Source organism: Schistocerca gregaria, chromosome 4, assembly GCF_023897955.1.
Source record: "Schistocerca gregaria isolate iqSchGreg1 chromosome 4, iqSchGreg1.2, whole genome shotgun sequence".
Classification (NCBI taxonomy): domain Eukaryota; kingdom Metazoa; phylum Arthropoda; class Insecta; order Orthoptera; family Acrididae; genus Schistocerca; species Schistocerca gregaria.
Window position 1 is genome coordinate 624278547 of NC_064923.1, and position 24666 is coordinate 624303212.

Below are 24666 nucleotides of genomic sequence, written 5' to 3' on the forward strand. Positions count from 1 at the left end.
AACGTTCAGCGGCAGCACCAGAGGTGCACAAGAAACTCAACTTTTCGATGTAGAGTGGCAGCGAACATATTTCTTCATCTTGATTGTGGATGTCAACTCTGCTGTTTTGGTTTTTTATATGTTTATCTGGTTCCGTTGGACAACGTGGCCTGTATCTACTGTAACCGGTATCGAAACGAGTCAGCGCATACTATTTAGAAAGCTGATTAGAAAATTTATAAACCAAGAATTAGACAGTCATTAAAATTTAAATTGGAGGGCAGAGAAAGGAAAGCAAAAGTACTATTGATGTCAGCTGCATCGAGACTTTATGCGGAATCAGCTGCGGACATCGCAAATTAATGTAATTAAAGAATTGTAAGAAACATAAAAATAAAGAATACGAAAAAGTAACACATTACAAGGAAAGAATCTCAGCTACTGAGAGGAACTCCTTCGCACAGTAAAAGAAGCTACCGTAAGGAAACCTTCCAACTCGGATTTTAATTCTTTGGGTTAATCACACAAATACTGTAGCTCTGCAGGAAGCCTAAGGGAGAAACCTGGTGAACCGTGCACGCCTTCCTGTGATTTGAACAAGGAAGTGTTATCCAAGTGCATACAGCTTTTCCGTGTAATGTCCACTTATTGAATGTTGTAGTTCCTTCCTGGTAGCATGTCCCCCCCCAACAAGAAATTCCGTGATGGTATATTTGTACAGAAACTGCTCACTCAGAATGTCGGAACCCCTGAAGAACGACCTACCCGAAGTTCACCGCAGATCAATCTGATCGCCTCTCCTTAGGCTACGAATTACCTTGTGAGACACGGCCTTCTGGTCGAATACTATCTGTACTCATGAGTCTGTTCCACAACACCGAGAGTGTCCGTTAAGTATTGCTATCGTTTCAAAAAACCGTTAACTTAGAATCTGTTAGAGATAGAGAAGCGTGGTTCATTGCAAAACGTTTACCACCTATCAAAGTTTTATTCCTTTGTTCTTTACTTTTGACTTAGTCCGCATCAGAATTCTGAGAGACCTGGAGAAGGCTCACAATGCCATCTGGTACGCACGATCCAAATCAATTACTTTGGTACTGTAGCACGGTATGAAAGAGCATCACCAGCAGAAACAATGATATGGACATGGTTCAAAAATTTTTGAAACATAAGCCAGTGTCAAAAACCTTCCCCAGTGGGGCTGTACCCCCTCTGTGCGAAGAACGTGTTGAAATTGAAAGCTGTATTTCAATGCAACCCGTAGAAGTCAATGCGTTATGCATCACGTGAAATGCAGGAAGAACCTTGAACTGTCCATGAAGTGCTCCCTAAGATTTTACGCCTTTCTGCGTGCAAAGTGCAAATGGTCCAAGCATTGTAGCCAAATGGTTATTCTGTGCGGCATGCGCAAGCATGTTCCGTGTTGGTCACCATAGATGCTGACAATAACTGTCCGAGATTGCTGAAAGCTGAGGTGACGTTCCACATTTCGCTCTCTCCTGATGGCATGCCTTTAAACTTACTTTTGTGTGTCTACGTCAAGAACGGCGTGATCACAAGAGTCATGCCTCTAAACTTCCTTTTGTGTGTTCGCGTCAAGAATCGCGTGATCACAAAAGCAATCAGTACACTGCTATGCTTCGTGTGTAACTTTGAGTTTAAGGCTTACAAATATTTAAACTTGCAATGTTATTAGTTTTTTAAATAATAAAAAATTAAATAAGGTTAGTATATGTACAACTTAATATTATGATAACAAGACCTGTCGTAGTACAGGGACTGGACAAAAATATGGAAACACCACTAGAAATCCCTACTTTAACGTAAATTAAGATTCAAGGGAAACATTGAATCTAAAGAAATATCACCTAGCCATGAAGTGAAAGCAGCAATACCGAGGGGTGTCGAGATAAATCCTTATGTTCCTAATATCTGCCTGCGACAAATTCCTTCTGCCCGCGTCTGTGTAAACACGCTGTATCGCTGATCCATTGTCATTTCGCCCAAACTGCATTATAAGCAAACGACTACCAAGGAGCAGATATCCATCGCCAACAGGGTTCTTGTGGTAACAGTGAGATTGGTTCACACAACAGCCTCTTACACAGCTCGCTCATTTTCAACAATGGAGTTGTTGCTGATACTTGGGTATTCTATGGTACAGGGTGGTCAGTCCTTAAAATAACCGCCTGATGGACATTTTCTTGACGCGCTGGCAGCCCGCCGGTGGCGCGTTGCTGGAGAGTATATCTGCTGCGAGGCTTTTGTATGTGTAGAATATACCGCAGATTCCACTTTTTGTCAGGCGACTGAATACAGTGTGCTGAGTGAAAGTGTTTCAAGTGCAGCTGCAAATCATAAGTATTCTGTTTGCCAGAGAGTGTTCGTGAATGATTCATATCTGCGTACAGAATCGGTGCATGTTGTAAGAACAATATTTCAAGACGAATTTCCTGATGTTCTGGTTCCTATTCGGAGATTAATAAAGAAATTTCTTGAAATGGAAAGTGCTCTTGACGGGAACCATAAATAGGAACGTGCAGCTCTGACAGACAAAACTGGCGATAACTCTGGGCATGCTCTGGAAGGGTCTTCTAGAAAATAAGTTCGACGCGTTTGTCAGAAAATTGGAATTTCCTGTGAGTCTGTGCAAACGGCTACGAAGTTACTACAGCTGCAGACCTATAAAATGACTGGAATACAAAACCTTAAGCTGGCCCTGCGAAAAGGTTTCGATTTTGTCAATGGATTTCGAATATGGTGCACGAAATTGAACCTCACCTAACTTGGTTTGAGGACGAATCATAGTTTCATTGAAGTGCATACGTTAAGTTACAAAATAACCGTTACTGGAGTTCTGAAAAGTTTAACGACACACACGAAGCTCCCCTGCATGATCAAAAAATTGGAGCGTGCTGCGCTATTACCGGAGAGAGTATAATAAGCCCAACAACAGTCTCTAATTCTTTCCAGGAAAGAATTAACAGCGAAAGATATACGAAAAAAGATTTTGTAGCTTTTTGTTGCCAATTAACTGATTCATAATCTTTCAGCATGACTCTTCCTTGGCACGTACAGCCCACTTCTCATTACGGGAAATTTATGACGTGTTTGAAGACAGGCTTATCACGAACATCATATGGCCTCGTCTTTACCCTGATTTAACACTCTGTGATTTTTATTTCTGTTGCATTAAAAGAAAAAAGTGTATAAATAAAGTCAGAGGGAACTGAGAGTGTAAGGTTTTCTAAGCAAATGTGAGCAATGCTTGAACAGCGAAGAGAGTTATAGCACCCCCTTGCTTAATTAACGTAGTTTAGTAACTTTCTATCTTATGTATGTTAGGAAAAACTTTCGCATCAAATCGTGCTATATTTATTGCGGATCTCCTGTCACCCATGGCGCCAGTATAGAGGCCGGCCGCCTGTTCATCGTCCTGTAGTATTTGAAGTGCTGAAACAAATACGCTACTTGACCGAAGGCTTTCGACATTTGCCTATTTCAGCACCCTGGCGACTGGGAGAGTCATGACAGTGGAGGAAGAAGGCAAAGAATAGTTTTTTCCATACGTGAGTCTATACCCTCTGTAAATATTTTGGAGGACTGATTTGCCTGCGTAAGCTCCTGTTATTTCATGCTTCTGCCACTAGCTAATTTGACCCCCTCTGGTAGTTTCAAGCTACCTATGATGCTTTTGCTATTTGCTAATTTCGCCCCCTTGTGCATTTTGATGCTACCTCATTTCATTTAGAGACTTTGACCATGCCATGTGTAGTCGTATTTGACAGGTAAAACTAACATATTTTAATGTGGTACACGCTGGCACAGTGACAAAATCCTCGTAAGGGCAGTATTTTTCTCTTTTTGCATAAGGATTTCGTGTCTGTTAGCGTTGTGCCTGTTACCACAATGATCGTAAGAAACCTTTATTAAGGACATCATTGGATGAAGATTGCGGCACAAAAATGTGTGTAAGATATGATACAACGATTTTTTTCACTGTGACAACTAATTTCAAGAATATAAACAATATACCCAGGAAAGAAAACAAGGTGAAAGGCATCTGCAATTTTGCTGCACCAAGCTTCAGTTGGTACAACCTGCTGCGTAAATTTAATAGCGATAAACAAGAAAGCTGTCAATAATGATATTATGGGAACAATAATGCCTCGTTTTAATAAGCTTCCATAATGTTAATATATTTCTCAATGTGCTTACAAAAAGAAGAGAAAGAAAAACAAGTTAAGCTGACTGGGGCAGCGAAAGGATGCGCAGTCTTGGTGGTTCTGGTATGAGCGCAGATTCACATTTACATTCTCGGAGTGTCCTTGTCATGTTGTCCACAAGGTTCGTGGAGACATTGCAATGGAAGTGTTCCGTACTCTTCGATGGTGACCTCTCAGTGTGTGAGGAATATTCCCGTGAATATGCAATGCAAGTTTCAACTGGTATCTCAGACGGGTTCGTGTCATTAACTACTACAAAGCATTCCATTCGGTTCATTCCTGCGTCCGTGAGCAATATATCCACGAATAGTTTGTGTGTATTTGTGTGTGTGTGTGTGTGTGTGTGTGTGTGTGTGTGTGTGTGTGTGTGCGTGTGTGTGTATGTCCGCGCTCGTGCATTGTCTTCTTGGAAGGCCGGAATGATGACTATAGAGCTGCACAGTAGATTTAAAGATTCTGTTCCGAAGCTGAAATCATCTAAAATTTTCCACCGCTATTGAAACCATGGGCCTCCATGTCTGTTCGTCTCCGCTCTCTCCTACGATGACCGTTGGGCCTTAGACAATTCATGCACTCGTTTGTGAAGAGAAACCACCGCAGTTGATCCATGTTGCATTACAGGTGCGTCCGTGCCATATTCTTCGGCTACCATTATATTAGGAGGTCTGGTGCTAGTGTTCCCAATGGAATGTACAGGCCACATTGATAGTGTAAAATGCGATTAATAATTTGTGTAGACACAGCACTCCCAATTTTTTACAAGAAGAGGGCATTCAATTCCGTTGCATTCTTGCCATAAAACTACGAGCCGTAATACCTATAGAATGGTTGGAAGCTGGGGTTGTTGACCGTCGACGACCACTACAATGGTGAGCATTGATGTTTTGTGTCTGACGATAGCTGCTGAATACCCCAATGACGTCACTGTTGTGTACACAAGTTTGGTGGGTAACTTCCCGCGCTGACAAAGTTTCGTGCCTTAAAGGTATAAAACGTGCACCCGCTAACAGTGAAATTTCTAGGCATGCCGGCAGACGGAACAGGGTACGGAATTCGCATTTCACCGTCCAGGATGGGACACTTTGCGCGCTCTGTTGAACTCCTCAGAGAATACTGTTTCACTTTCACCTCCATTACTTAGTGATTAGCTATGATTAACCGAAAACTGAGAAAGAGGCTTCTGAACAAAATAACACAAAATAAGGAAGTCACAATAGTGTAACAAATAATTTTGGGTTCATGATGCGATTTAAGGTTATAACCATGAGCAACAAATTGTAATACTCCATTCTGTGTAAGACCGCACTGACTCTAAATATTCTTAAAGCCAGAACATTAAAGTAACATTCCAAAATCTGGCTTTTATTCTTTATGTTATTCACTGAGTACAGTGTTTGCAAGTTGAAGTCAGTACAACCGTACACTATGTTACATACCGAATTAGAATATTGAAAAATTACTCCCTTTCCACGTAAATCTCCTGCGATGAACAACATATAGCATTAGTGATGTAGCAAAAATAAAGTGTGCAAGTATCCTAACAAAAAAGAAGAGTAGTGTATAACATCCCATCGACCCGATATCGTTACGAACGGATCACAATCTCAGCAAAAAGAAAATGAGCCACATCCTTTCTAAAGATTCGTCTCGAATTCTTTCTTCATTAGCCTTAAGCAGTTAGGGGAAACGCTGGAAAATTGAAATTAGTCGGGCATTTGAATCATTGCTCTCCGAGATGAGAGGGCTATGTCCTAGTACCGCGGCTCTTTAATTGTTAGGAATAAATTTAGGTTAGTCTTGGGCAATTAGAATTAAACACGCTTACGTGAGATACATTGCACTGAAATAGAAATAGCACGAAAAGAGCAGTCCTCACATTACTAAGTCCAACCTGAATGACTGGTGAAATACGATACATAAGTCCCGTTATATTCATACGCGATAAGTTAAGTTTATAAACTCCGCTGACCTCCTTTTTTTCATTTCATTCGACATTAGTAAATCAGCTTTGTTTTTGTTTCACTTAGTCGCATTTGTCTCAATGTCATTCTGCAAAGTTTAATTAACTATGCCAAAATATAAAGTAAGCTGTAAAAGTAAATTACATTACTCTAAGTTGTGCGTAGATTATTGACTTCCTTTCAGAATCTCAGTTTTGGTACACAAGTGAAACAGGAAATTGTTAATGCGTGTGCCGTCCAAATCTTGACAGATATAAGCTAACTTTGTGCTATGAAGCATGTATCATTGTAGAGTGTTAAGTGTACAGTACATGAAGTTAAACTTGTGTTTGATATGAACACACATAGGACCTTCACACTCGATGCGTTGTAGCTACCGCTGTGTGCGAGCAACGAAGTCTGCTCAAACTAAGTTATAAATCCACCACTGCATATCTGCAGCCTAATGGAACACAGTGTTTAACTTTTATTGAAGGAAGCCGTCTTCTAAAGAACCAAGGAAATCATACGATTCTGTTCTTCAGTAATAAGACATTGTCCGTACCACCTGAACCGGCTAATGGTGGAAACGTAGCAGGTGCTGAGAAGGTCGTAGCGCTTTTATATTCAGTTTGTAATCTTCACGTGAGAATGCCTCAGAATGTTTAATGTTTAAAATTGTACCCGTTTCTAGAAAGAAGTCAATCAATATGGAGTCCCTTCGGAAAATACCAGCTACCGCTGCATTATTCCACAGGGTCAAGTTGATTTTCTTTAGCGTTAATTCTACCATATTGTAGCAATTCCTAGGCATTCTATACATTTCCCTAAAAGGTTACTGCTTAATCTTTAGGTACGTATATGTGGTGTTAAAATGTTGCAGTGTCATTTTTGCTTCAATCAGTACCTAGGGACGCTGATAGATAGCTGAACAGCACCTGTTAACAGCTCAACTGGTAGCTGGTTTCTAAGATTCAAATCTTCGCATACATATGATATGAATTTAACATTTACTAATTGTAACTAGTGTGCTGTGATTCCCCGATAGGTGTAATAATTTCGCTTGCGAAATATGCGTGAAGCCCGGTATTTTACATGCCATTACAAATGATTGATACAATTTGAATCTATGAAAGCAAATGTCTGATATCATCGTGTCCCGGTCACTTAATTAATCTAATGTCTTTGTTCTTGCAGTCTTCTTGGCATATAAAGAAACGTTTCTGTTACGTCATGTACTAAAGCATCAGTCAGCAGCACAGGAAGAATGGTTCGAATGGCTCCGAGCACTATGGGACTTAACTTCTGAGGTCATCAGTCCCCTAAAACTTAGAACTACTCAAACCTAACTACCCTAAGGACATCACACACATCCATGCCCGAGGCAGGATTCGAACCTGCGAACGTAGCGGTCGCGCGTTTCCAGCGCCTACAACCGTTCGGTCACACCGGCCGATCTTCATTTGTCTATCAGGAAGTTTAGAAACTTAAAGACATGCAAAATAGCTTGAAATTACTCCAAACGTGCTTGGACTTACTTAGGGTTGGAACCAGGAGCGTTCTTTTCGAAGGTACTGTGGAGCGGTGGAATTCAGTGCATAGGAACCGTGCAGACGAAGCTACTTTTAATACCCAAAGTAAGGCTCATTTGACAAAATTTCACGGTGGACGTTATTACTTTACGAGGCTATAGCCAGGACGAAGCGTTGGCTTCTTGGGGCTTGGAACAGACGTTGTAGCAGCTCTAATCTGGCTCAAGTGATGCTCTCCCTTCGTTTTTCCAAACTGTAAATATCTCTATCGTCAATGATTTCCACAGACCTCAGTATGACAATATAACCAAACTCAGCCACGATGAACTCGTTCTGTCGGTCCACGAACCTAACATGTTAACAGCTGCTGAGCATTTTCTAACGTCCTTACACTCAGTGGTTGTATATACACTACTGGCCATTAAAATTGCTACACTGATAAGAAATGCACATGATTAACGAGTATTCAATGGACAAATATATTATGCTAGAACTGACATGTGATTACATTTTCACGCAATTTGGGTGTGTACATCCTGAGAAATCAGTACCCAGAACAACCACCTCTGGCCGTAATAACGGCCTTCATACGCCTGGGCATTGAGTCAGAGCTCGGATGGTGTGTACGGATACAGGTGCCCATGCAGTTCATCAAGAGTAGTGACTGGCGTACTGTGACGAGCCAGTTGCTCGGCCACCATTGACCAGACGTTTTCAATTGGTGGAAGATTTGTAGAATGTGCTGGCCAGGGCAGCAGTCGAATATTTTCTGTATCCAATAACGCCTGTACAGGACTTGCAACATGCGATCTTGCATTATCCTGCTGAAATGAAGGGTTTCGCAAGGATCGAATTAAGGGTAGAGCCACGAGTCGTATCAAACCTGAAATGTAACGTCCACTATTAAAAGTGCCGTCAAAGTGAACAAGAGGTTACCGAGACGTGTAACCAACGGCATCCCATACCATCACTCCGGGTGATACGCCAGTAGGGCGATGACGAATACACGCTTCCAATATGCGTACATCATGATGCTTTAAACAGAACCTGGATTCATTCGAAAAAAATTGGCGTTATGCCATTCGTGCACCCAGGTTCATCGTTGAGTACAAAATCGCAGGCGCTCCTTTGCGTCAAGGGTAACCACAGCCATGGTCTCCGAGCTGATAGTTCATGCTGCTACAAACGTCGTCGAAATGTTCGTGCAGATGGTTGTTGTCTTGCAAACGTCCCCATCTGTTGAATCAGGGATCGAGACGTGGCTGTGCGATCCGCTACAACCATGCGGATAAGATGCCTGTCATCTCGACTGCTGGTGATACAAGGCCGTTAGGATCCATCACAGCGTTCCGTATTACCCTTCTGAACCCACCGATTCCATATTCTGCTAACAGTCATCGGAACTCGACCAACGCGAGCAGCAATGAAGCGATACCATAAAGCGCAATAGCGATAGGCTACAATCCGACCTTTATCAAAGTCGGATACGTGATGGAAAGCATTTATCCTCCTTACACGAGGCATCACAACAACGTTTCACTAGGTAACGCCGGTCAACTGCTGTTTGTGAATATGAAACCGGTTGGAAACTTTCCTCATATCAGCACGCTTTACGTGGCGCCACCGACACCAACCTTGTGTGAATGCTGTGAAAAGCTAATCATTTGCATATCACAGCATCTTCTTCCTTTAGGTTACATTTCGCGTCTGTACACGTAATATTCGTTCTGTAGCAATTTTAATGGCCAGTAGTGTAATTAAGCTCTTTAATGATGTTAAATTGTTGAAACTAGGACAAGTTACTTGTATGCAAGGAGATGAATAAGGTCGCATATGGACCGTAAAAATTTCAGTGAAAAAATGTAATGGGCACCAGAAGACAGGAAATTAAGTCTACTCCTAGTTACGGCCTTACTCTATCTCTCTTTCGTCGTGAAGGACGCTATCCAAATGGGGCGGAAATCGGTAAATGTGATGTGCATGTACAGACAAACAAGTGAATACAATGTCAGACAAATTGGTTGACTTATTCAAGAGAGAGAGAGAGAGCTTTACAAATTGAGCACGTCACTAACGCGTTGATCCACCTTTGGTCCGTAAGCACCCAGTTATTCGGCTTGGCATTGATTTATAGAACCCTTTGACGTCCTGAAGCGAGATAACGTACCGGGTTCTGTCCAGCTGGTGCGGTAGCGCGTCAAACTCCCGAGATGGTTGCAGGGCCTTGCCAAACGTTTTCAGTTGGAGAGAGATCCGGCGACGTCACACGCCAAGGTAGCTTTTGGCAACAACGAGGATATGCATTATATTGCTGAAACCTAAGCACGGGATGGTTTGCCATGAATGGCTGCAAAATGGGTCGTAGAATGTCGTCAACGTACCGCTGTGCTGTAAGAATGGCGCGGGTATGGGACAAAGGGGTCCTGCTATGAAAAGAAATGGCACCTCATAGCGGCACTCCTCGTTGTCGGCCCTTATAGCAGGCGATAGGTCGGTGAGCCACCACAGTCTGGGATGTCTCTAGGCACGTCATCAGGCTGGAATATCATTGACAGAAGTAGAATTGTCGTCAGTAGTCAGTACCGCGATGAACTGAATCCTGATTACCAGCGAAGATGTATCTAGGGACGTCCCAGAGAGCGGGGGGATACCAACCTGTCGCCCATCACACGCTGCCAGACGACTAGGATTGATGTTCTGCGGTGGCAGTTCTTTCCATAGCAAGACCCCATTGGTAGACATCAGTAGCATCCATACAGCACAGCAGTACGTCGACGATGTTCTACGCCTGGTTTCGTCGCCTGCCAAACCCTACTTTGGCCTGCAAGGTCGCCACATCTCCCCTAACTGATAACGTTTGGGGCATTATGGACAGAGCCCTTAAATCAACTCGGGATTTTGATTATCTTACAAGCTAATTGGACAGAATTTGGCATGACATCCCTCATTACATCAAGAAACTCTGTAAGTCAATGTCAAACCTAATGATGGCTTGCATAACGGCCAGAGATGGAACAACGCTGTATTCTCCCGCTCAGTTTGTGAGGCTCTTTCTCTTGAGCCAGTGTAACTTCGCAACAGTAAAAATATTTATTTAGCATTCACATTCAGTGAAACCTCCCAACTGTTTATTATTCCATATTCGCAATAATAACGTGACTAACCTCTCAATAAAATTGTGGCTCAATTATAGCCTTTCAATAATTGACTGTGAATTTAAACTGGTAAATTTTGGACTTCAGCAGTGCTGCGTCATGGCCCTGAAAGATCATTCTGAATAAATTGAAAATTCTTAACTCAATGAAGTCGCCGGATAACGCATATATATCTGCTCGTATAAGAAATTTTTTGGCGCAGCCCGACGCAATGCTGGCCGCTACATTTGTCATGTATAAAAGACTGATTTTTCTTTACGATAATCGGGATGACCATGGATTGCAGAAATTAATAAAGTCTTTAAATTCAATTGAATGATTGTCAAAAAGTTAATTTTATAAAAACGGTTCAAATGGCTCCGAGCACTATGGGACTTAACTTCTGAAGTCATCAGTCCCCTAGAACTTAGAACTACTTAAACCTACCTAACCTAAGAACATCACACACGGCCATGCCCGAGCCAGGATTCGTACCTGCGACTGTAGCGGTCGCGCGGTTCCTGATTTTAGCGCGTTAACCACTCGGCCATCCCGTTAATTTTATAGCAATGATTACTATTAAAGGTTTTTTTGAAGCATTTTCATGGGACTTGATACACTCCTGGAAATTGAAATAAGAACACCGTGAATTCATTGTCCCAGGAAGGGGAAACTTTATTGACACATTCCTGGGGTCAGATACATCACATGATCACACTGACAGAACCACAGGCACATAGACACAGGCAACACAGCATGCACAATGTCGGCACTAGTACAGTGTATATCTACCTTTCGCAGCAATGCAGGCTGCTATTCTCCCATGGAGATGATCGTAGAGATGCTCGATGTAGTCCTGTGGAACGCCTTGCCATGCCATTTCCACCTGGCGCCTCAGTTGGACCAGCGTTCGTGCTGGACGTGCAGACCGCGTGAGACGACGCTTCATCCAGTCCCAAACATGCTCAATGGGGGACAGATCCGGAGATCTTGCTGGCCAGGGTAGTTGACTTACACCTTCTAGAGCACGTTGGGTGGCACGGGATATATGCGGACGTGCATTGTCCTGTTGGAACAGCAAGTTCCCTTGCCGGTCAAGGAATGGGTTCGATGACGGTTTGGATGTATCGTGCACTATTCAGTGTCCCCTCGACGATCACCAGAGGTGTACGGCCAGTGTAGGAGATCGCTCCCCACACCATTATGCCGGGTGTTGGCCCTGTGTGCCTCGGTCGTATGCAGTCCTGATTGTGGCGCTCACCTGCACGGCGCCAAACACGCATACGATCATCATTGGCACCAAGGCAGAAGCGACTCTCATCGCTGAAGACGACACGTCTCCATTCGTCCCTCCATTCACGCCTGTCGCGACAGCACTGGAGGTGGGCTGCACGATGTTGGGGCGTGAGCGGAAGACGGCCTAACGGTGTGCGGGACCGTAGCCCAGCTTCATGGAGACGGTTGCGAATGGTCCTCGCCGATACCCCAGGAGCAACAGTGTCCCTAATTTGCTGGGAAGTGGCGGTGCGGTCACCTACGGCACTGCGTAGGATCCTACGGTCTTGGCGTGCATCCGTGCGTCGCTGCGGTCCGGTCCCAGGTCGACGGGCACGTGCACCTTCCGCCGACCACTGGCGACAACATCGATGTACTGTGGAGACCTCACGACCCACGTGTTGAGCAATTCGGGGGTACGTCCACCCGGCCTCCCGCATGCCCACTATACGCCCTCGCTCAAAGTCCGTCAACTGCACATACGGTTCACGTCCACGCTGTCGCGGCATGTTACCAGTGTTAAAGACTGCGATGGAGCTCCGTATGCCACGGCAAACTGGCGGCGGTGCACAAATGCTGCGCAGCTAGCGCCATTCGACGGCCAACACCGCGGTTCCTGGTGTGTCCGCTGTGCCGTTGGTGTGATCATTGCTTGTACAGCCCTCTCGCAGTGTCCGGAGCAAGTATGGTGGGTCTGAGACACCGGTGTCAATGTGTTCTTTTTTCCATTTCCAGGAGTGTATAACAATAGTACAAATTCTCTTGTAATAAACTACAAATGCGCGCGACTGCTTTTACCTTATAATACATCGCTCAGGCACCGCCATCGCTCCCCAACGACCGGCCCAGCCAACCCCATGCACATGACTGCTAGCTACTACTTACTCCTACTGACACTGCTCTTACTGCGCCCAACACTGCTCTCTGGTCTGAGATTCTCTTATAGCTTACATATCGCAGGCAGCGCGTAAGCAACCCCTTGAAATTACATCTGCTCGAGTGCGCTACCAATAAATTCCTTAGTCACGGACCTCTTACACCAGTCACGAAATTTTTATGAAATTTGTACCGTTTGTCTGTTTACGTACATCATATCTACCGATCTCCGCCCATTCGGATAATTCCTTCATGGTGTATCGTTTTCTATTTCTTTTAGTTTCTTCTCTGTTTTATTTTGCACAGCCCTTCCAGTTGCAGCATTACCAATGTGTGATGGACACGGTACAGAAGGTTCAGTGGCTGTCTCCCCTCCGTGTTGCAGGGGTGGTGGGCGTGACGATCACGGACATGCGCGTCCCCTCCGAGGTGCGGAACGGGTCGACGGCGGCGGTGGTGCTGGACTGCGAGTACTCGCTGCGGCCCGAGGAGCAGGGCGCCGACTCCGGGCTGGTGGTCAAGTGGTTCTTCAACAACAGCCCCGAGCCGGTCTACCAGTGGATTCCCGGCCAGAAGCCGCAGGACCTGGGAATCCTGCGCGGCCGCCTCAAGCTGGCGCACCGCGCCTCCACTAGCCACGCCAGCATGCACCGCGCCCTCTACATCGTCCGGCCCACCACCGAGCTCAGCGGCGAGTACCGCTGCTCCGTCTCCACCTTCAAGGACGAGGACTTCATGACCAAGAAGATGATTGTCTACGGTTAGCACCAAACGGTTTTTCCGCTAATAGACCGCAGCCTTTTCTCCGTCAGTTCCACGTACGAGGGTGGCTGAAAGAGTGAGATGGCAATTCCGTGTGCGAAGGTTTATTGGAGAAAAGAAAGGGACATATCGAGTTACTAAGCCATAGATAAATAAAGTGATGAAGTTTAATGTTGCATGTTGCTTTACAAAACCAGACAATGTCTGATGGGATAACCGCTATAACTGGTTTTTCCAATGTTATTTAAAACCCTTCTTCTTTGAAAAAAAAATGTTTATTCACATGACCGGCTTCGGTTCCGCTAGAACCATATTCAGATGTGCAATTTCGGTTACCCGTCCATACTCCTGCAACCCAAATTGCACGTCTTAATATGGTTCTAGCGGAACCGAAACCGGTCATATGAATAAACATTTTTTGCAATCAAGACGGATTATAAATAGCATGTTGCTTTGTTGTTGACGTTTTGGTTTGTGGGGCACTCAACAGCGCCGTTATCAGCGCCCATACAAAGTCCCAACCTTTGCTCAGCGCAAACTCGCCACTTTCATGAATGATAATGAAATGATGAGGACAACACAAACACCCAATGATTTCCAGGCAGGTCAAAATCCCTGACTCCGCCGGGAATCGAACCCGGGACCCCGTGCTCGGGCAGCGAGAACGCGACCATGAAACGACAAGCTGAGGACCGAGGTTTTGCTTTGTTATCAGTACTGGACATTATAAGAAACAAAACTGATTTTGCTCTGTCAGGTACATTCATACGAAAACAAAAAAAGAAACTAAATATATTTCATATTGATAAATACAAACAACAAACCAAAAGTAAAACCTTCCAATGATAGCCCAGCAAACATTAGGCTTTTGACTCACTGTAATCTTGTAGAACACATCATTTATGAAACAATGTGCCCTCCTCGTAATTGTAGCAACTTTTGAATGCTCTCACGCTTACTCCTTACCATATTGCCCAGATAGGCATTTGGGATATTGTCCCATGCCTACACATCGTCCTCTATCATGTCCTGTGGCCTTTGACGGCATGAGACCATTTTAGATGGCACGTTCTAGCATTTCCCGTGAATTCTCAAGGCAGGTAACAAAAAAAAAAGTTCAAATGTGCGTGAAATCTTATGGGACTTAACGGCTCAGGTCATCAGTCCGTAAGCTTACACACTACTTAACCTAAATTATCCTAAGGACAAACACACACACACACACCCATGCCCGAGGGAGGACTCGAAACTCTGCCGGCACCAGCCTCACAGTCCATGACTGCAGCGCCTGAGACCGCTCGGGTAATCCCACGCAGGACAGGTAACATCTGGAGAACTTGGAGGCCATTGCATCCGACTGATTCTATGCTCCACTACGAAGGTGTTTACAAGATTGTGTAGATGGGGGGATGGAGGGGGGGGGGGCGTGCACTGTCGTCCACCTGCGTCGAACACGCTCCAGTATGTTCACCAGATGGAACCAGTATGCGTACAACAATGTCGTCCTGATACTTCACACCAGTTAGCCTTTCTTGTGCAAGCACAAGGAGTATCGTGCGACTATACATGATTCCACCCCAAAATATGAATGAACTGTCGTGAGTCGTGATAAGCCTGGTGGTCTACGATACTGTTAGGATGGAAACATTGTCGTCGTTGCATCCACACACGAATATCTGTATTGCCAGGGTGAAGACTGATACGGATATAATCAAAAAAGAGCGCTTTGTCGCACTGCTGCCTGGTCCCCAATGACTGGTTTGGCGCTCATGCCGGCCGGAGTGGCCGTCCGGTTCTAGGCGCTACAGTCTGGAGCCGAGCTACCGCTCCGGTCGCAGGTTCGACTCCTACCTCAGGCATGGACGTTTGTGTTGTTAGGTTTAATTAGTTCTACGTTCTAGGTGACTAATGACCTCAGAAGTTAAGTCGCATAGTTCTCAGAGCCATTTGAACCATTTTTGGTGCTCATGCCACACGAGCCTCTCTCCGAACCCCATTCAGAGCAGGAGCGATTTTGGTCTTCTGGCACCTATTTCGTATCGTTTACGGTCACACCTTCATTCCTGCAATTCTCTGTTACTGCCGCTGTAGACGTGTAGCACTCTGATGGGGGCTACTGCTTCTCTTATACACAGATATCGGTACTGCACGCCCGCATTTTTTCTCCTGCGGCGACTGCTGGGACGATCCCCAACGAATTCTGTCACTAGAAACTTGCTCCAGATTGTAGAGACAGCGCATTGACTCACAGCAACATCCGCTGCGATGTTCACCAGTCTCATTTCCCGTTTCATTAGTGAGACTATACGGAGTGTATGGTGAAGGTATCTGTTCTCTCGCACATATTAGAAAGAAAAAAAGAACAGATATCATCTTCATATAGTTAAGGCAAACGAGCCATTGGCCTCTTTCTTCTGTGTGGATGCACACGTATTGCCCGAACTATTACGTTACTCGGCAAGATTGTCTGCCGCGAGTAATGAGTGTAATGGGCAGGGGAGCTACGAATGTGGTGTGTGGACATTAAGTTGGGAATGTGGGTCTCACGGGGAGAGAGCAAGGGATAAGTCCCTGCAGTCGTACTATCCTCTGTGCCGTCGGTGGCCCAGCTGGATAGAGCGTGTGCCACGTAAGCAGGAGATCCCGGGTTCGAGTCCCCGGGGGGGCACACATTTTCAACTGTATATCAACGCCAGTCCACAGCGTAGGGTCTTGATTTAATAATCATTCAATACGGAGTGTTGTCCTAATCATCCTGAAGCAGCACAAGTATCTTACTGACTCACAGCAAAGGAAATGCAATGTTTGCAAATGACATGGCTGCCACAGGCTGTACATATTGCTCCCTCGATAGAAACATGGCCCACAAACAAATCAGTGTATTAAAATCATTAAGTCTTTCTGGATCATAACGCTCAGTATTAAAGATTGGTTAATGTATTTTAACCACTGTATTACTTTCCCACATAGTCACCCTGGCTGTCCCACTATTCGTTCCTTAGATTCCAAAGTGTTGAACACGGCATAAAAGAAATCTGGCTGCAGCTTTGAGAGCCATTTAACAACTGTCTCCTCAACGTCGACAACGATTCCAAAGTGGTGAGCTGCCAGGCGATTTTTTACCAATGGGAAGAGACGAAAATCTCTAGGCGCGAGGTCAGTTCTACGAAAGGTATTCCATTAGACTTACAGGAAACGCTGAAACCATAGCGCGTGGCCAATGCCATATGTGTGTTACGTCATCTGGTGTGTAAGTCAAACCTTCCACCTTCAAAATATATTTCGAAGGGGAACGGCCCATGTATCTCCATCTACTGGTACCGTTCGAAAATTTTGATTGTGTCGTGTATTGAGAAATTGAATTTAATTCTCACAGTTATATTTATACGCCGATGAGAGTTTTTGTTTTCTTACTTGCTGAGCCATTCTCGTACACAGACGGGGTCGATGAAGAAAGTCATATTACCCGTAATAGTTCGTAAAAGCTACAGGGTATCAAAATAAGAATTTTCGGAAACAACACTTTAAAAAAATATGGCTCTGTAACTAATGTGAAATACCGTTTCTTTCCAATTGTGCAGAATATTATCAGATATTTACGTACAGTAATTTAACAGATGTCAGCAGATAGTGACCTACAACAATTCAACGACTTAGTTTTGTGTATTCTTAGATATCATAGGACATTCCGTCTGCGCAGTTACTCTGGCTTTCAGTATTGTATCCCCAAAGGTTCTATCCTCTTGTGAAGTATACTTCCCTGAAGGCATTACCATTCACCGTGGCAAGCGAAATGGCTGACCCTTGAATTTCGTAAAAGTGACCAAAGAAGTCTGAAAATTTATTGAGATATTAATATAGTATGTTGTATAAATATTGTTAAGCCTGGGCTCAATAACTTGTGAATCATGGAATAAACTTACGCGCAGAAAGAAATTATTTGCCACCATCAACAGATATAATAAAGTTCCAACAACCGACCCATCAGAGAAGAAGCTCAAATTCAGTCGTGTCTCTTTTTCGCGTACTTGACAATACTGTGACGTTTTACACACCAACTGTCTTGCAGAATCAATGTAAGTGTTCTGCATAATATTTTGCTATCTCAGGCTTCACTCAAATATCTTCACTTATCCCTAACTGTTCGTGAAATAGTAAGGACAGATAAATGCCTTGTTTGGCTGTCTTCATGGTTAACCGATATTGAGAAAGTAAGATCGCATTTTAACTCTGTATCGACGTTTTCACTTGAAACGGTTCAAAAGCTCTTATTTGGAAAGGACACTTAGAAAATCATCCCCGTGTCCGTTTGATGAGAATATGTCAGCCAATGCATCAGCAAAAATTTAAGGGAACTGTAGAAAAAGTAAACTGGAATATAAGGAAGGGGCTTAGGAACCTCGTCCTCCCGATTGCAGGTCCATCTCTCCAGGTGTACGGATGACCGGTAATGGGACACAATTGTTCTTAGAAGTAACTTACTCCTGCTCTTACCTATAAACATAATTATTTATTATGGCGTAATGCTACTTACTACTGTTATTAATATTAAAGTTAGATAAATCACTGAATGCTTTTGATAGTAGAGGGCCCACCCAAACTACGTCGACAAAATTTGAGATATTGGCAGTTGAGTTTTTCCGACTATTGTGGTACGAGGGACTCTTTGTGTTAGTGGATATTTGCAGATTTATTGCCTTCAATTACAGGCAACTGCTCTGCTATTCGCTTTTATCTTTGTGTTAGTATTGCATTGAAAATATCTGCACTGCAGTGCAAATGTCGACGATACGCGCTGAGTGACTGGTTTTGAAGTTAATTTGATCCATTCACTCACAGTATTCGTTACTGACAACAGTGAAGGCCAATCACCGCATCGGCGTCTAGCACACATCGGATACTGTTCGGTTCTAAACAAAGATTGTTTCGCCGGCAGTGTTTGTTGTATGTTAAATTGATACACAATAGTATGGTTAGGTTTAATTTGAAGAATTTCCCGGGATTCACCTAGTGGACTGGTTCACTGAACACGATGGAAGAGCGACACAATGACGCGATGATAAATTAGCGCCGGCAGCCACATCTGTGTGCAGGTGTCGTTTGGTGATTGTTGTCTTACTCTGTGTTTTGCGTTGTGTGTTCTGATGACTAAGTATTATACATTGTTTTCACTGTCTGGAAAATATTTTTCCAGAAAGTAAAGTAAGGGGAAGGGGGGGGGGGTCTAACAAACCGGATAACTAACAAATGAAGAGCCACCGATTGCAACGTCACTATATACTTTTGTGTGCTACAGTAAATGTCCCACTCACCTTGCGTTGAATTTTTATTCTGCAGTGGAGTTCCTGTCCGAACTGCTAGAAAATGAGTAATGTTCGAGGGCTATAGAATGCTGTAGCGGAAACGGGTCGTAATACACAATTCTACTAGTTGTATCAATTATTTTCCAGTGTCAGGTTATCAGAGCTATTGAAAAATATATAGCACTTAAGTGAAAACTTTGATATATTGTCACTTCCCTTAAACAAAACACCGACAAGTCCGTGCTACGATACAATTACAGATTTGGCATTCACACACAACTATCTCACTCATTATAGTCAAGCGGTCTAAGGCGATGCAGTCATGGACTGAGTGGCTGGTCCCGGCGGAGGCTCGAGTCCTTCATCGGGCATGTGTGTGTGTGTTTGTCCTTAAGATAATTTAAGTTACGTAGTGTGTAGGCCTAGGGACTGATGACCTTAGCAGCTAAGTCCCATAAGATTTCCTACACATTTGAACATTTAAACAATAGCCAAATTAGGATATTTAACCAAACCTATTACCAAACGGACCGTCTGTGACAAAATACTCGCTCACATATATTACACAAGTCGATCCTTTTGTACGGTCAATTCTCGATCCCGACTTGCACAAACCGCCATGCGGATTCTGGTTACTCGAAAGTCACGTGGTACTCACAAAAATCAGAATTTCGGAACTTCATATTTTTACCACATTCTTGTTCACTTTGCGACACACACGGTCAAGTTTAACTCATTATTAGGAAAAAGTATCATATGCATTAAGAGCTCCTAATGTACGCGTCCGAACATGATGCTGCTGAACTCCGAATTATCCTGAAACTTAAAGCAAGTCTTTAGCCCACAAAATACTCGCCAACGTACTGTACTCTGATTGGCTGATATACATCATAAGCAATCCGATATTAGAATGAAACCGAGCAATCCCGCATCTTTTACAGTTGACTAAACTGAATGCTATAGTTTTTATGAACAATTTATTAAAAAAATTATGAAACCCACAAATACTAATATTAATCCCTCGTTAAATAACTGAATTATAGTAAAATGTTTCTTGTTTTTCCAGTTCCGTAAAATGGCTAGTTAAACTTCGTAGAGTTCCCTCACTCACTCTGTACAAGCATAGTTACCACACTATCGTCTATGCAGCTAATGAACGTAACTGTATTCATTTATTATACTATTTTAGACTGACACTGTCAGTCACACTAATAACTAACAAATTACATTAACAATACTTAATTAATGTCGTAATACTAACAACAGATACCGTTTGTTTAAAAATACACAGTTTTCTTCGTATGATTTCAGTGTCTGACATCATTCGGTTGTGGTCGTATTTGCAGCTAGGTGCCGAATCGGATCGCACATCTGTCACGCTATATGCATTTGCTTGCTACTCACAACGTTTACTGCGACACATCGTCCAAAAGACGAAAACCAAACTTCGGAAACAGTTTTTCACTGTCTTGCTTACATGTTAAATCACGAAGGGGATTTGCTACTATTCCAGTTGCTGATTCAGTCTGCACAATCTCTATATCACTTTAGTTAAATATTGTATTAAAAACAGACAGACTGAAGCTTAATGTAATATTTCTACTTCTCATTCACTGTGCAAAAAGTCACTCAATCTATATTAGCAATATTTTTTTAAACAGGTCGTAATCTGACAGCCCAAGCACATTTCAAAAACGGTATTGGGAAATCGGTGGACTGGATGCCATACACCAAAATACTCAAAAAATATCCTGGAATAAATTACGTTATTTTACCGGCTCATTATAAAATAGTCACTAAAATGAGTATTTTCGTTACTTACACAAATGTATGAGTTTTGAGTCTTTGATTCAGAATGCGTTTGTCTGCTTTCATCATTACGCGATAAAAAGAAGGACACCCAAAAGTTTCCGATTAGGAGAAGATCGACAATGCGACGTAGCAAAGTTGTCGACTTTAGATTTTTTTCTGTTTCAATAGAAAGACAGCAGAGGAGAGTTATGAGACGGCGGTTTGTTCGGACAGAGAGGGAGTATAAATACCGCGGAGCGACTAATAAGTAATCCGGAGGACGGACGCCGCGCTGTCATAACTCAGCGCTGGCCCAGAGCGAGGGCTCGCGTGCTCTGCGACCGTTGGCCGCCCTCCAGCCGGGGAAGCGGCCGCTTGGCCGCGCCGCGCCGCTTTCCAGACTCGGGGGCCATCCCTCACTTACACCAGCCACTGCGAGCGCCGCCCACCTGACTCTGGCCGCCACAAACACGGCTTTTAGTGCCGTATCACTATCTAAATCTCCAAACTGTCGGGCACCAAGCGCAGAAGTTTCTGAATTAATCTAATAGCCCCTGGAGCACTTAGTAAAGTAATCTATTTGGATTCGAGCTGTCAGAACTAAGGAGAAAAGTCTCATGAAACTGAAACGTAGACAGTCATTCCTAGATGCGGGCATTTCCACAGCCATAGATAATAGATTCCCCGGAATAAAATTTATTGTGCTCATTACTCTTCACATATAGTAAAATAGGGGACGACATGGAAGCACATTATAAATATCCGCAGACGCAGTGATCAAATGATGAAGGCTGTTAATAGACGAAAAATTAGTAGCCTAATAGTATAGCAGTGGCAAGAGCCTTGCTGATGGGGATACACCGGCTCCCTCCAGATCACCGAAGTTAAGTGCTGTCGGCCGTGGCAGGCACTTGGATTGGTGACTACCCGCGCCGCCATGTGCTGTTGCCATTTTTCGGGTTGCACTCAGCCTCGTGATGCCAACTGAGGAGCAACTCGTCAGAATAGTAGCGGCTCCGGCCACAGAAAACCATCATAACGACCGGGAGAGCGGTGTGCTGCCCACACACCCCTCCTATCCGCATCCGCAGCTGAGGATGACATTGCGGTGGGATAGTCCCGATGGGCCACTTGTGGCCTGAAGCCGGAGTGCTTGAATAGTGTAGCAGCTGCTCCGGCGTTGATTCCTTTTTTCTTTAAGTCATCGATCTTCTGACTAACTTGATCGTGCCCTCTAAGAATTCATATCCAGAGAGTACCTTTTCATCTTAGAGTAGCTACTGCAACCTACGTCCCCAAGTATTCGCATGATGTATCCTGTCTTCCTCTGCAGATTTTACCCATCTACAGTCCCTATGGCACGATGGAAGCTACCCATTGACGACAGCTGGGCTATCATCCATTCCCTTCTTCTTGTATATGTTTTCCATATATTCCCTTCCCTGTCGTAATTTTCAAGGTTTTTCTGTAGCACAAAATCCCAATTGCCTCGATTCTCTCCTGTTCCTTGATAATGGCTTCAAATCCGCGCGGAACCTTCTTGACGTAGTCCATATCCAGCTAAAACCACTTCCACAGTGATGATTAGATCACTTAGAGCAGTGGTTACCAACCTGGGTGATAAAAAATATTTTATGGGTGGTACAAAGACAAAGGGCTTGATTACGGTTCGCTCACGAAACTAAATTTCTTCAAAAAATCTATTTCTCTACTTCTTTAGATTAATAACTGTAAGACAGACTGCTTCTTCGGAAAGTGTCAAAAATGAGCATTAACGTATGACGGTACGTGGCGGTGGCACTTTGCGCGCAGTACGCGATGTCAACTACCTGCAAGCTGGTTACTGGCCTCTACTGTTGCCGCAGTTGGTTATTCACTCCACCGTGTTACCGGCTAGCTCATTGTTCCTCTTTCGTTAGTCAGTTATTAGCTCACCAGCCAAGTCGACTGATATGGAGTGAGTGCCTCCGATTTCACTACCTCTTCAATGTATTTAGGACTGACGCGAGAAAAAGTAAACAGAAGAGTGAAGATTTTCTTATTCAAGCGCTAATTCCTATTTGATAGCACTACCTTCCTTTTACTACTGGGCATAAATAGCTGTGCCGGTAAGACATAAGTAGAATGAGATTTTCACTCTGCGACTGAGTGTGCGCAGATATGAAACGTCCTGGCAGATTAAAACTGTGTTCCGGAACTCGGGACCTTTGCCTTTCGCAGGCGAGTGCTCTACCATCTGAGCTAACCAAGCACGACTCACGCCCCGTCCTCACAGCCTTACTTCTGCCAGTTCTGCAAGGTTAGCAGGAGAGCTTCTGAAAAATTTGGAAGGTAGGAGACGTTGCACTGGCAGAAGTATAGCTGTGAGGACGGGCCGTGAGTCGTGCTTGGGTAGCTCAGATGGTAGAGCACTTTCCCGCGAAAGACAAAGGTCCCGTGTTCGAGATTCGGTTTGGCAGACCTAATCTGCCAGGAAGTTTCAAGACATAAGTAGGTTCGTAAATTTCTTTTTTATCTGTAGTTCTCTTGCCACTGAACAGTAATCCCATAAAGATCACTATAAATGGCGTAAATAGCTGTAATCTAAAAATTAAGGATAGAAATGGATTCAGCATGTGCCACAAGCTGACTTTTTCACTGCAAAATAAACATCAGAGACACAGGTGTGTGATTTCAGATGTGGGCGTAATCGTGATTACAAGCTTGTGAGTCTAGAGAATATACGGGGACAAAAACCCTTATGTAAACTTATGAAACGTGCTTATCAAACGTACTTATCAAAAACAGAGGAGCAAAATGTTCGTGCTTACATTCATAGACTTCAAGAAAGCCTATTATTCTGTAGACAGACACCAACTGTACCACATTTTAGAGGAGATGAGTTTTGATAAAAAATGCAGTGAGCCGGTTAAACAAGCCTAAGCAACCAAGTATCCAAGGTCAATTTCAGAGGGACGCAGTCGGAGGCCTTTAAGATCAAAAATGGGTTAAGACATAGAGACGGACTCTCCCTTTGCTCTTTAATTGTGTCCGCGATAACACGATCAGAGAGTGGCGACAAGGAATAAAAGGAGTGGGTACAATACAACTGCGGTGTAAGAATAAAGGAGTAGGGTTAGATTGCCTAGTATTTGCACATAACATTGTCATCTTGTCCGGATCACTGGAAGAGGTAGTTAACCAGACTACAGGACTGCAGAGACAGGCCGCTAAAGCAGGTTTACAGACCTCTTCCGAGAAATAATATATGACAAACATCACGACGGCTCCTAGATGGATAACAATAGGAGAAGGGAAAATCGAGAAGGTGGAGGGATTCAAATACCTTGGAGAATGGATAGACATTGGACTAACCTAAGGACATCACACACATCCATGCCCGAGGCAGGGTTCGAACCTGCGACCGTAGCAGTCGCGAGGTTCCGGACAGAGCGCCTGAACCGCTACACCACCGCGGCCGGCTCAACACCTACAATAAGAAGAAAATTTCAATAAATGAAAAACTGAAACGTTACCAGACAGTGATCCGCCCTGAAGCTCTATATGCAGCAGAAACTCTCAGCTTAGCAATAACCGGAGTGATGAGAGAGTGGAACGGATAGAACGAAAGTTTCTCAGGAAAATATTAGGACCTCGAAGAACAGAAGATGGTCAGTTTAGAAACCATGGCAATCAGGAATTGTATACCAAGTTAGGAAAATTTCTGACGCCATCAGGAAAAGAATGAGCATGTTCTTCGTACACATCCTAAGAATGGACCAGGGGAGGTTAACAAGGCGAATCACACTTTTTTCCGATGAACAAGAAAACCAAAGTACGATGGATCCAAGAGATACAAAGAGATCTGA

At 43.9% G+C, this 24666-nt stretch overlaps 1 protein-coding gene across 2 annotated transcripts in view; it reads left to right on the forward strand.

Annotated features, from left to right (window-relative positions):
- The window catches only part of LOC126267190 (uncharacterized), a 472459-nt gene that overhangs the window by 318926 nt on the left and 128867 nt on the right, over positions 1-24666 (forward strand). For both annotated transcript variants that reach the window (XM_049972159.1, XM_049972158.1), the window contains exon 2: positions 13348-13722. In XM_049972159.1, coding sequence (XP_049828116.1) covers positions 13348-13722 — 375 coding nt within the window. The remainder of the gene's footprint in view (positions 1-13347; positions 13723-24666) is intronic.